At 43.7% G+C, this 12,547-nt stretch overlaps 1 protein-coding gene across 1 annotated transcript in view; it reads left to right on the forward strand.

Moving 5' to 3' along the window:
* The first annotated feature begins 6,277 nt into the window (after window positions 1-6,277).
* Window positions 6,278-12,547, forward strand: part of LOC118390582 (eukaryotic initiation factor 4A-I) — a 36,193-nt gene continuing 29,923 nt past the window's right edge. The window contains exon 1 of the mRNA XM_035781278.2: window positions 6,278-6,398. Within this exon, the coding sequence (XP_035637171.1) occupies window positions 6,376-6,398 (23 nt within the window). The 5' untranslated portion in view covers window positions 6,278-6,375. The remainder of the gene's footprint in view (window positions 6,399-12,547) is intronic.

The following is a 12,547-nucleotide window of genomic DNA, read 5'->3' on the forward strand; positions in this document are numbered from 1 at the left end:
GCACCATGTTATGCTGTGAAGCGCACAGTGTCCCCAGTGTGGGTGCATAGCCCGGTGCGGTACATACCAGCTCCGCATATCGGCCGGGCTAGAGTGGGCATCGAGCCAAGTGCCACGAAGCCGGCTCTACGCATCTGGTCTCCAGTGCGTCTCCTTGGGCTGGCTTACATGGCACCAGCCTTGCGCATTTTGTCCCCGGTTCGCCTGCATAGCCCAGTGCAGGCTATTCCAACTCGCCGCACTGGCAGGGCGACCGGGAGCATTCAACCAGGTAAGGTTGGGCAGGCTCGGTGCTCAAGAGCTCCAGTGCGCCTGCACGGTCCGGTCTATCCGGTACCACCTCCACGCACCAGCCCTCCGGTGGCAGCCCCCCGCACCAGGCTGTCTCTCCGTCTCATCCCTACAGGTGCTCCCGCCTGTCCAGCGCTGCCAGAGCTTTTCTCCTCTCCAGCGCTGCCGGAGTCTCATTTACATGACATTTAAGTCATTTAGCAGATGCTCTTATCCAGAGCGACTTACAAATTGGTGCATTCACCTTATGCCATCCAGTGGAACAGCCACTTTACAATAGTGCATCTAAATCTTTTAAGGGGGGTGAGAAGGATTACTTTATCCTATCCTAGGTATTCCTTAAAGAGGTGGGGTTTCAGATGTCTCCGGAAGGTGGTGATTGACTCCGCTGTCCTGGCGTCGTGAGGGAGTTTGTTCCACCATTGGGGAGCCAGAGCAGCGAACAGTTTTGACTGGGCTGAGCGGGAACTGTACTTCCTCAGTGGTAGGGAGGCGAGCAGGCCAGAGGTGGATGAACGCAGTGCCCTTGTTTGGGTATAGGGCCTGATCAGAGCCTGGAGGTACTGAGGTGCCGTTCCCCTCACAGCTCCGTAGGCAAGCACCATGGTCTTGTAGCGGATGCGAGCTTCAACTGGAAGCCAGTGGAGAGAGCGGAGGAGCGGGGTGACGTGAGAGAACTTGGGAAGGTTGAACACCAGACGGGCTGCGGCGTTCTGGATGAGTTGTAGGGGTTTAATGGCACAGGCAGGGAGCCCAGCCAACAGCGAGTTGCAGTAATCCAGACGGGAGATGACAAGTGCCTGGATTAGGACCTGCGCCGCTTCCTGTGTGAGGCAGGGTCGTACTCTGCGGATGTTGTAGAGCATGAACCTACAGGAACGGGCCACCGCCTTGATGTTAGTTGAGAACGACAGGGTGTTGTCCAGGATCACGCCAAGGTTCTTAGCGCTCTGGGAGGAGGACACAATGGAGTTGTCAACCGTGATGGCGAGATCATGGAACGGGCAGTCCTTCCCCGGGAGGAAGAGCAGCTCCGTCTTGCCGAGGTTCAGCTTGAGGTGGTGATCCGTCATCCACACTGATATGTCCGCCAGACATGCAGAGATGCGATTCGCCACCTGGTCATCAGAAGGGGGAAAGGAGAAGATTAATTGTGTGTCGTCTGCATAGCAATGATAGGAGAGACCATGTGAGGTTATGACAGAGCCAAGTGACTTGGTGTATAGCGAGAATAGGAGAGGGCCTAGAACAGAGCCCTGGGGGACACCAGTGGTGAGAGCGCGTGGTGAGGAGACAGATTCTCGCCACGCCACCTGGTAGGAGCGACCTGTCAGGTAGGACGCAATCCAAGCGTGGGCCGCGCCGGAGATGCCCAACTCGGAGAGGGTGGAGAGGAGGATCTGATGGTTCACAGTATCGAAGGCAGTCGATAGGTCTAGAAGGATGAGAGCAGAGGAGAGAGAGTTAGCTTTAGCGGTCTCCTGCCTGTCCAGCGCTGCCGGAGCCTTCCTCCTCTACAGCGCTGCCGGAGTCTCCCGCCTGTTCAGCGCTGCCGTGGTCTCCCGCCTGTCCAGCGCTGCCAGACTGCAAGGAGCTGCCAGTCTGCAAGGAGCTGCCAGTCTGCAAGGAGCTGCCAGAGCCGCCAGTCTGCATGGAGCAGTTCGAGCTGCCAGTCTGCATGGAGCAGCCAGAGCCGCCAGTCTGCATGGAGCAGCCAGAGTCGCCAGTCTGCATGGAGCAGCCAGAGCCGCCAGTCATCATGGAGCAGCCAGGGCCGCCAGTCAGCATGGAGCAGCCAGGGCCGCCAGTCAGCATGGAGCAGCCAGAGTCGCCAGTCAGCATGGAGCAGCCAGTCAGCATGGAGCAGCCAGAGCCGCCAGTCAGCATGGAGCAGCCAGAGCCGCCAGGATCTGCCAGAGCCGCCAATTAGCCAGGATCTGCCAGAGCCGCCAGTCAGCCAGGATCTGCCAGAGTCGTCAGCCAGTACGGAGCTACCCCTCTGTCCCAAGCTGCCCCTCTGTCCCGAGCTGCCCCTCATGGTGGAAAATAAGTATTTGGTCAATAACAAAAGTTTATCTCAATACTTTGTTATATACCCTTTGTTGGCAATGACAGAGGTCAAACATTTTCTGTAAGTCTTCACAAGGTTTTCACACACTGTTGCTGGTATTTTGGCCCATTCCTCCATGCAGATCTCCTCTAGAGCAGTGATGTTTTGGGGCTGTTGCTGGGCAACACGGACTTTCAACTCCCTTGTTGCAGGAATTAAATTCCTCTGTTTTAAAACCCAATTAAAATCAAACACTCTGTCAATTCATAAGGATTTGTATGACCCTTATTTGTATAAAATTGATAGAGCCCAGTCTTAAAGTCAACCAGCAGCTTTTATTCACGAGAGTACTGCTCCTTACACATTTTACCACAGGTTATAAACTTAAAATGACGTCATTAGTTTCAGTACCAGCCCGTGTCATCTCAGCTCTAGTACAATGGCTGTATGGTTCTCACATGTCTCTCCCTATTAAGATAATAAATGACCGAGCCAAGGTCATGCTTGTGTAGATAAGCCTTCTAGCCAGACTGGCTATAAGTTCATTCATTTATACCATGGTACAGACAGTCATTGTTCTAATTATTGATTATATTTACACACATTATATTCAGTACTAGGATTAAAAAGAAAATTCATACATATACAGTACCATAATAGTATTATGATTAGTACATATACAGTAACATAATAGTATTCTGATTAGTCAGTCCTGATTGAAATGTATACATAATTAGTGATCATTGATAAAAAAATTCCCTTAACATCCCTCCAAAGATTTTCTATGGGGTTGAGATCTGGAGACTGGCTAGGCCACTCCAGGACCTTGAAATGTGCTTCTTACGAAGCCACTCCTTCGTTGCCCAGGCGGTGTGTTTGGGATCATTGTCATGCTGAAAGACCCAGCCACGTTTCAAATTCAATGCCCTTGCTGATGGAAGGAGGTTTTCACTCAAAATCTCACGATACATGGCCCAATTAATTCTTTCCATTACACGTATCAGTCGTCCTGGTCCCTTTGCAGAAAAACAGCCCCAAAGCATGATGTTTCCACGCCCATGCTTCACAGTAGGTATGGTGTTCTTTGGATGCAACTCAGCATTCGTTGTCCACCAAACACGATGAGTTGAGTTTTTACCAAAAAGTTATATTTTGGTTTCATCTGACCATATGACATTCTCCCAATCTTCTTCTGGATCATCCAAATGCTCTCTAGCAAACTTCAGACAGGCCTGGACATGTACTGGCTTAAGCAGGGGGACACATCTGGCACTGCAGGATTTCTTCAAACCAAGCTGCTTACCTATTGCAGATTCAGTCTTCCCAGCCTGGTGCAGGTCTACAATTTTGTTTCTGGTGTCCTTTGACAGCTCTTTGGTCTTGGCCATAGTGGAGTTTGGAATGTGACTGTTTGAGGTTGTGGACAGGTGTCTTTTATACTGATAACAAGTTCAAACAGGTGTCATTAATACAGGTACTGAGTGGAGGACAGAGGAGCCTCTTAAAGAGGAAGTGTGAGAGCCAGAAATCTTGCTTGTTTGTAGGTGACCAAATACTTATTTTCCACCATAATTTGCAAATAAATTCATTAAAAATCCTACAATGTGATTTTCTGGATTCTTTTTCTATGTTATAGTTGAAGTGTACCTATGATGAAAATTACAGGCCTCTCTCGTCTTAAGTGGGAGAACTTGCACAATTGGTGGCTGACTAAATACTTTTTTGCCCCACTGTACATGTACATATTATCGCGGCAAACCTGTACACCCGCACATTGACTCAGAACCGGTATCCCCTGTATATAGCCTCATTATTGTTATTTTATTGTGCTGCTTAAAAAAATATATATTGAGTTTAATTTAGCAAATATTTTCTTATCTCTATTTTCTTAACTGCACTGTTGGTTAAGGGCTTGTAAAGTAAGCATTTCAGGGTAAAGTCTAAACCTGTTGTATTTGGCGCATGTGACAAAAACATTTGATTTGATTTATAGAGATGGGAGAACCTTCCAGAAGGACAACCATCACTGCAGCACTCCACCAATCAGGCATTTATGGTAGTGGCCAGACGGAAGCCACTCCTCAGTATAAGGCACATGACAGCCCGCTTGGAATTTGCCAAAAGGCACCAGAAACAGTGGCAGGGACTGGGAGACTAGTCAGGATCGAGGCAAAGATCAATGGCGCAAAGTACAGAAAGATCCTTGATAAAAACCTGCTCCAGAGCGCCCGGGAGCTCAGACTGGGGTGAGGGTTCACCATCCAGCAGGACAACAACCCTAAGCACATAGCCAAGATATTACAGGAGTGGCTTCTGGACAAGTCTCTGAATGTCATGGACTGGCCCAGCCAGAGCACGGACTGGAAAACCTTCAAACATCTCTGGAGAGACCTGAAAATAGCTGTGCAGCGACGCTCCCCATCCAACCTGACAGAGCTTGAGAGGATCTGTGGAGAAGAATGAGAGAAACTCCCCAAATACAGGTGTGCCAAGCTGTTAGTGTCATACCCATGAATACTCAAGGTTGTAATCGTTGCCAAAGGTGTTTCAACAAAGTACTGAGTAAAGGTTCTGAATACTTAAGTAAAAGTTAAGTCAGTTTTTGTATTTTTAATACATTTGCAAAAATTCTAAAAACCTGTTTTGCTTTGTCATTATGGGATATTCTGTGTAGATTGATGAGGAGAAAAAACTATTTAATCCATTTTGAATTCAAACTGTAACTTAACAAAATGTGGAAAAAGTCAAGGGGTATGAATACTTTCCGAACGCAATGTAGCTCTGGTCGGGCAGCTTCATCTTCTAGCAGGTTGAGGGACTAACTTACTTCCACTAGCTACTACTAGCATGTCTATAACCAGAAACAAGGTAGGGCTAGCCAACTTTGTTCAGTTGTTGTTGAGTTTGTTCTATTGGCATGCTAACTTCAATATCAGTTATGTATCTTAGCTACCATTATAATTTTTATTGTCCTGTCACACTCACGGTATAATTAAGCAATAAGGCCAGAGGAGGTGTGGTATATAGCTAATATACCACAGCCAAGGGCTGTTCTTAAACACGATGCAACCCGGAGTGCCTGGACACAGCCCTTAGCCATGGTATATTGGCCATATATCACAAACCCCCAAAGAGCCTTATTGCTATTATAAACTGGTTACCATCGTAATTAGAGAAGTAAAAATAAATATGTTGTCATAGGTGATATATATATACCACAGCTGTTAGCCAATCAGCATTCAGGGCCCGAACAACCCAGTTTATAATTATTTCTTTGTGCTGCCAACCTCGGCAGGAAACACACCTCCTAAACCCAGTAAATGTTCTATTAGGAGCATGTATATATATATATATATATATATATATATATATATATATATATATATATTATATATATATATTTTTTTTTTTACAATTATATATATAGTTATTTGTTTTCCGTTATTACATTTCCAATTTTGAAAACAATAAATTATAAAACAAGTTGTTTTCCGTTTTTCCACTCTGTTTTGAGTAGAATTCCAAATAATGAATCGTATTCACGGATCTTTCTGACACATTTTCGGTTTTATTGGTGACCCAATCTTTGATAGTATGCACATCTCTCATGGTGTGGCTTTAAAAATATGTATTTAATTATTCTGGAGAAAAAACTCTAGCCAGAACATTACTGTTTTCAGCATCTGAATATATTTTACCAGGTTCAGTACTGGCAGCACTCTATTTTGTCATTCACCGGAGCCAAAATGATGTCTTCTGTGTCATAATTAAGAACTTCGATGAATTCATTTTCGCTTACGTTTCTTCAATGGTGTTGTTGCAGGGGAGGAACGAAAAGACGCATCCTTTCACTCCTATTATGTTGAAAAAGGCGTAGACCACAAGTTTAATGACGTCTTACATACCCAATAAAATATCACAATGGGTGTGGCCAACATTGAACGATAGTCCCCTTCTGCAATCAAAACTGTACTTTCCAGATCACGTTGTTGTACCTAAAACATTTTTTTGCGGCGTATTCGCCCTTTGTGACAATGTCGGCAGATTATGAAGAGAGGTAAAGAGCCCAGCTAATTTTTTATTATAACCAGTTATACGTTGATATGATAACACTGTCAGTCCAGCAATTCCGTGATTCACCCCCCGTTATAAAATGCAGCATGCAATTTTATCTAGCTTTGCGTTAGCGATTTCCTTGTGCTGTCTTTTTAGTGCAACGTTAGCAACTGTAAACTAGCTTCTGGTAGTCTGGTTGGAGTTGCGAGCCATGTCTCGTAACGCCAAGCCGTTTGCACATTTTATCACGTTATAACATGTTAACTAGCTAGTTAGCGAATATTGTGCCATGAATTGTAAAAACTGATTTGCTGGTCAGCTCACGAATTGACTGACTTTGAATGCGAACTGCTAACCGGTTCACTAAAATAGTTAGCTAACGTTAGCTATAATTTGGCAGGCGAACACCAGACAGAGGTTGCGGGAAAATGGTGGCCTGTCTCACCACCAGCGAGCCCCGAAATCGTGCACAAATTATGTTCTGCCCCCAGTGAGTGTCTTTAGTCATGTTTAGCTACATTAGCTAACGGACGTTGTCTAACAATCCCAAAACTCGAGCTAATTTGCGAGATAATTTAGTGTCTAGCGTTAGCTAGCTAACGTTACATTTCTTAGCTACCCCAAATGTTAACGTTATGTGTACGAGCTTGTACAAAATGGAAGGATTTGCATCGGATAGGGCATTTGATTGACTGTTGCTAGTATTTTGTCTAATTCCAGCTAAATTAGTATGGTTATCCCTGCTGAATGTGTAGTAGTGCCGTTTTGCTAGCTAGCTACTAGTAGTAGGCTAGGCGTTTAATCACGGGGTTTTAATTTCCACTGACGTTAGCGCATAGCCAACGAACCCCCACCAATTGTGTTATCCACAATGACCACTCGTGCTGTTGTCTTCAAAACCTCTGTCTGAACACAAACTGTATTTGTATTGGCGTGTTTAAATCGTCTGCATTGGGAAGACGTGATCAAATGTATCAGAAAACACGTTTCCATCCACCGTTTTTATTCTGACTTTTCATAAAAAAGTGTGATGGAAACAGGAAGTGTTGGTACAATGTTATAAATGTCAACAGACGACCAATATTTTTGTGTCTGCAAAATGTATCATGTGACGAATTGCGGTGGAATCGTTTCCTTTCACAATTGTTGCTAGAATAACCATGTGTGGTACATTTCAGGGGTTATGGTTCTGTCACTGTGTACGGTTACATGCACACCGTGAGATTATTGTGGATAGTCGGATTAATATAATATTTCGATTAAAACGTTTACATGCTTTGCAAGAACGATTTCCCTAATAATCCTATTTACATGGACTCGTCTTTTCAGATTTTCATGATGGATGCTGGTGCAAATAAACGTTCTACAACAGCGACCATCCTATTTTTGGGAAGCATATTTGATTAAGTTTAGACATAAAGTTTGTATGTGAAAACTACTTCTAACATGCTGTCTAGAGGGCGTGCGTGCGCCATCGCGCACATGTTGAGTTTGTCCACACCAGACGCGATCAGGACACAGGTTGAAATATCAAAACGAACTCCGAACAAACTATATTAATTTGGAGACAGGTCGAAAAGCATTAAACATTCATGGCAATTTAGCTAGTTTGCTGTTGCTAGCTCATTTGTCCTGGGATATAAACATTGGCATGTTATTTTACCTGAAATGCACCAGGTCCTCTATTTCGACAATTAATCCACAGATAAAAGGGTAAACCAAGTTAGTTTATAATAATCTATCCTTCAGTCTTCTTTGGACTTCATATGGCGGTTGGCAACGAACTTTAATGTGCATTTACCACCCAACTGGACTTGAGTGTGGACCTCAGTAAATATTTCAATCATCCATGTGGGTACATGCTCCTAAAAACCAATAAGGAGATGGGAGGGACAGAACTTGCAGAGCATGAAGCATCACAAATAGAACCAAGTTTATATTGTAGTGCCTGGCAACGCGGATGCTCGTTGATGTGCAGAGCAGTTTAGAAGCAATGATTGAATAACATGTATGTGTACATTTATTTTGCAACACTTGCGCACATAACATAACGGGAGCTGTGTGATCTTACATCATACATTGGGTGTTTCTCAAAATGCATGTTACTGTGCTACAATCATGCAAATTGGAGCACTGGAGGGTTGGAGAATGAGTCCAAATCAAAATGGGCGAAACGGAGCATGGAGGGCAGTCCTCAAATGCATACTCCGTTTGTACATATTTTGAAGCTTGCATCGATGCACGCTTCATCGGAAAGTATGCAAAGAATTATGACACAACCATGTAAAAAACAAGGCAACATTTCTTGAAATCGGTGGTGCCATTATTTGAGCTGAAAGCGAGATAAAATATACTCTGACTAAGGAATGTTATGTTGCCTATTCACATCTCATATGATGCCGGTGGGGCTTACCCCAATTAGTCAAATGGTCATCGATTGGTCGTTTGGCTGTTGGTTGACTGAGATTGTTTTAGTTGAGCTGTAACAAATATATGTATCTATGTATATGTATGTACAGTGGGGGGAAAAAGTATTTAGTCGGCCACCAATTGTGCAAGTTCTCCCACTTAAAAAGATGAGAGGCCTGTAATTTTCATAGGTACACTTCAACTATGACAGACAAAATGAGAAAGAGAAAATCCAGAAAATCACATTGTAGGATTTTTAATGAATTTATTTGCAAATTATGGTGGAAAATAAGTATTTGGTCACCTACAAAGAAGCAAGATTTCTGGCTCTCACAGACCTGTAACTTCTTCTTTAAGAGGCTCCTCTGTCCTCCACTTTAACAGGCTCCTCTGTCCTCCACTCGTTACCTGCATAAAAGACACCTGTCCACAACCTCAAACAGTTACACCAAACTCCACTATGGCCAAGACCAAAGAGCTGTCAAAGGACACCGGAAACAAAATTGTAGACCTGCACCAGGCTGGGAAGACTGAATCTGCAATATGTTTGACCTCTGTCATTGCCAACAAAGGGTATATAACAAAGTATTGAGATAAGCTTTTGTTATTGACCAAATACTTATTTTCCACCATAATTTGCAAATAAATTAATTCAAAATCCTACAATGTGATTTTCTGGATTTTTTTTCTCATTTTGTCTGTCATAGTTGAAGTGTACCTATGATGAATATTACAGGTATCTCTCATCTTTTTAAGTGGGAGAACTTGCACAATTGGTGGCTGACTAAATACTTTTTTGCCCCACTGTATATATACATATGTATTGTGTGTGTGTGTGTGTGTATATATATATATATATGACTTGTTATGGAATTTTTCCCTCATCAATCTACACAATACTCCATCATGACAAACTTAAAACAGGTTAAGACATTTTAGCCAATTTATTTTTAAAAAACTGATATCAAATTTTACATAAGTATTCAGAACCTTTACTCAGTACTTTGTTGAACCACCTTTGGCATCGATTACAGCCTCGAGTCTTCTTGGGCATGATGCTACAAGCTTGGCACACCTGTATTTGGGAAGTTTCTCCCATTCTTCTCTGCAGATCCTCTCAAGCCCTGTCAGGTTGGATGGGGAGCGTTGCTGCACAGCTATTTTCAGGTCTCTTCAGAGATGTTTGATCGTGTTCAAGTCCGGGCTCTGCCTGGGCCACTCAAGGATATTCAGAGACTTGTCCCGAAGCCATTCCCACATTGCCTTGGCTGTGTGCTTAAGGTTGTTGTCCTGTACAAAGGTGAACCTTTGCTCCAGTATGAGGTCCTGTCTCTGTACTTCGATCCGTTCGTTGTTCCCTTGATCCTGACTAGTCTCCCAGTCCCTGCCGCTCAAAAACATCCCCACAGCATGATGCTGCCACCACCATGCATCACCATAGGGATGGTGCCAGGTTTCCTCCAGATGTGACACTTGGCTTTCAGGCCAACGAGTACAATCTTGGTTTCATCAGACCAGAGAATCCTTGACTTTTTCATATTTTGTTAAGTTACAGCCTTATTCAAAAATGAATTACATAACATTTCCTCATAAGTATTCAGACCCTTTGCTATGATACTCGAAATTGAGGCTGGTGCATCCTGTTTCCATTGATCATTCTTGAGATGTTTCTACAACTCGATTGGAGTCCACCTGTGGTAAATTCTATTTATTGGTCATGATTTGGAAAGGCACACACCTGTCTATGTCAGGTCCCACAGTTGACAGTGCATGTCAGATCTAAAAGCCAAGCCATGAGGTTGAAGAAATTGTCCGTAGAGCTCCGAGACAGGATTGTGTCGAGTCACAGATCTGGGGAAGGTTACCAAAACATTTCTGCAGAATTGAAGGGCCCCAAGAACACAGTGGCCTCCATACATTTTAATTGGAAGAAGTTTGGAACCACCAAGACTCTTCCTAGAGCTGGCCACCCGGCCAAACTGAGCAATCGGGGTAGAAGGACCTTGGTCAGGGAGGTCACCAAGAACCCGATGGTCACTCTGACAGAGCTCTAGAGTTCCTCTGTGGAGATGGGAGAACCTTCCAGAAGGACAACCATCTCTGCAGTACTCCACCAATCAGGCCTTTATAGTAGAGTGGCTAGACAGAAGTCACTCCTCAGTAAAAGGCACATGACAGTCCGCTTGGAGTTTGCCAAAATGCACGTAAAGACTCTTAGACCATGAGAAACAAGAATCTCTGGTTTGATGAAACCAAGATTGAACTCTTTGGGCTGAATGCTAAGCGTTACAGAGAGATCCTTGATGAAAACCTGCTCCGGAGCACGTAGGACCTCAGACTGGGGTGAAGGTTCACCTTCCAACAGGAGAATGACCCTAAGCATACAACCAAGACAACGCAGGAGTGGGTTCTGGACAAGTCTCTGAACTAATAACTCGTTTTTACTAACGGTAAAAACTGCTGTTGCCGTGTGCTTTTTCTTCCTCTCTGACCAAAACATGACATTCTATTTTTAGCTAATATGGGAGTGAATACATACAAGCAGCATATCAAACTAGGATCATGTTGTAGGTTACACTGACAACTATACGAATATTTGCCAGGTCATATTATTTAATTATAAATCTGAGATGTGGGAAGCTGAAAAGGCTAAAGCCAGCTAACTACAACTGACAAGGGAAGATGACTCTTCCTTGCGTTCACCACAAATGAGAAGACCTAAAAATAACAAAGATATCACCCCCCGCTAGGGTATGTTACCAAAAGTTGCGCGTTGCTCCAAAAAAAAAACGGACTCCGCCCGAACGGTCACGGAGAGATCTGTATATTGGCTTTTCGGGCCAACAGAGCTCTTAAAGGGACATTGGTGTCTTAAAAGGTCAGTGACATACTTTGTATTGTGTTCACCCATAAAATGTTAAATTCATTCAAGGTTTATAAAAAATATGCCCACTCAATATAACATTAGGTTAGAAAAACAATAATCCACCCCATGTCTCTACCATTTATGGTTAAAAAGTTAGAATATTTACAATGGGAATACTTTACAATTTTTTTGTGAATAATAATAATAATAATAATAATAATAAGGATGTTTCCAATGGGGTAAATGCAGATAGACAAGCCTCACTTTGCAGCCTGCCGGTAGGCCTATTTATTCATAGCCCTTATTTTGTGTCATCACACAAAGCCTTGTATCTGATGGAAACACACCTTTGGTGGGGAAATGCAAAAAATAATGTAATGCACATTTTCTGATAGTCGTAAATTGCATGGCAACCTAGCTAGTGATACTCTATATCAGAGGTGCACAATTGGCGGACCTCGGTCTGGGTCAGGACCGAGTGAAGGTTCTATCTGGACCTCGACACATTTCTCATGAATAATTGTTAAATTAAATACTGATGAAGCAACCCTTTTTTTTCAATGTACACATGCAGCACAGCTTGGAAGGTCCCAGACAGCGCCCCATACTTGTCCAATTGCGTGCGTTACTTAAATCACTTCACGAAACTCAGCCAATCAAAGCAAATGATTACAATGCATGTTAGGAGACTGGTGTTGTCAGAGAGAGAGAGAGACCGCAAAGGTGGAAGCGAGAGGAGAAATGATGGAATGGCATGCGCAAAAGTCAGGAAAGTCGACACAGAAAATGGAGCTTTCAAAGAGGAGTGGACAGACAAATATGCCTTTATCCTTCCCGCAGTGAGTGTCCAACCACTCTGCCTGATATGTTCAGCG

Source organism: Oncorhynchus keta, chromosome 11 (genome assembly GCF_023373465.1).
Source record: "Oncorhynchus keta strain PuntledgeMale-10-30-2019 chromosome 11, Oket_V2, whole genome shotgun sequence".
Classification (NCBI taxonomy): Eukaryota; Metazoa; Chordata; class Actinopteri; order Salmoniformes; family Salmonidae; genus Oncorhynchus; species Oncorhynchus keta.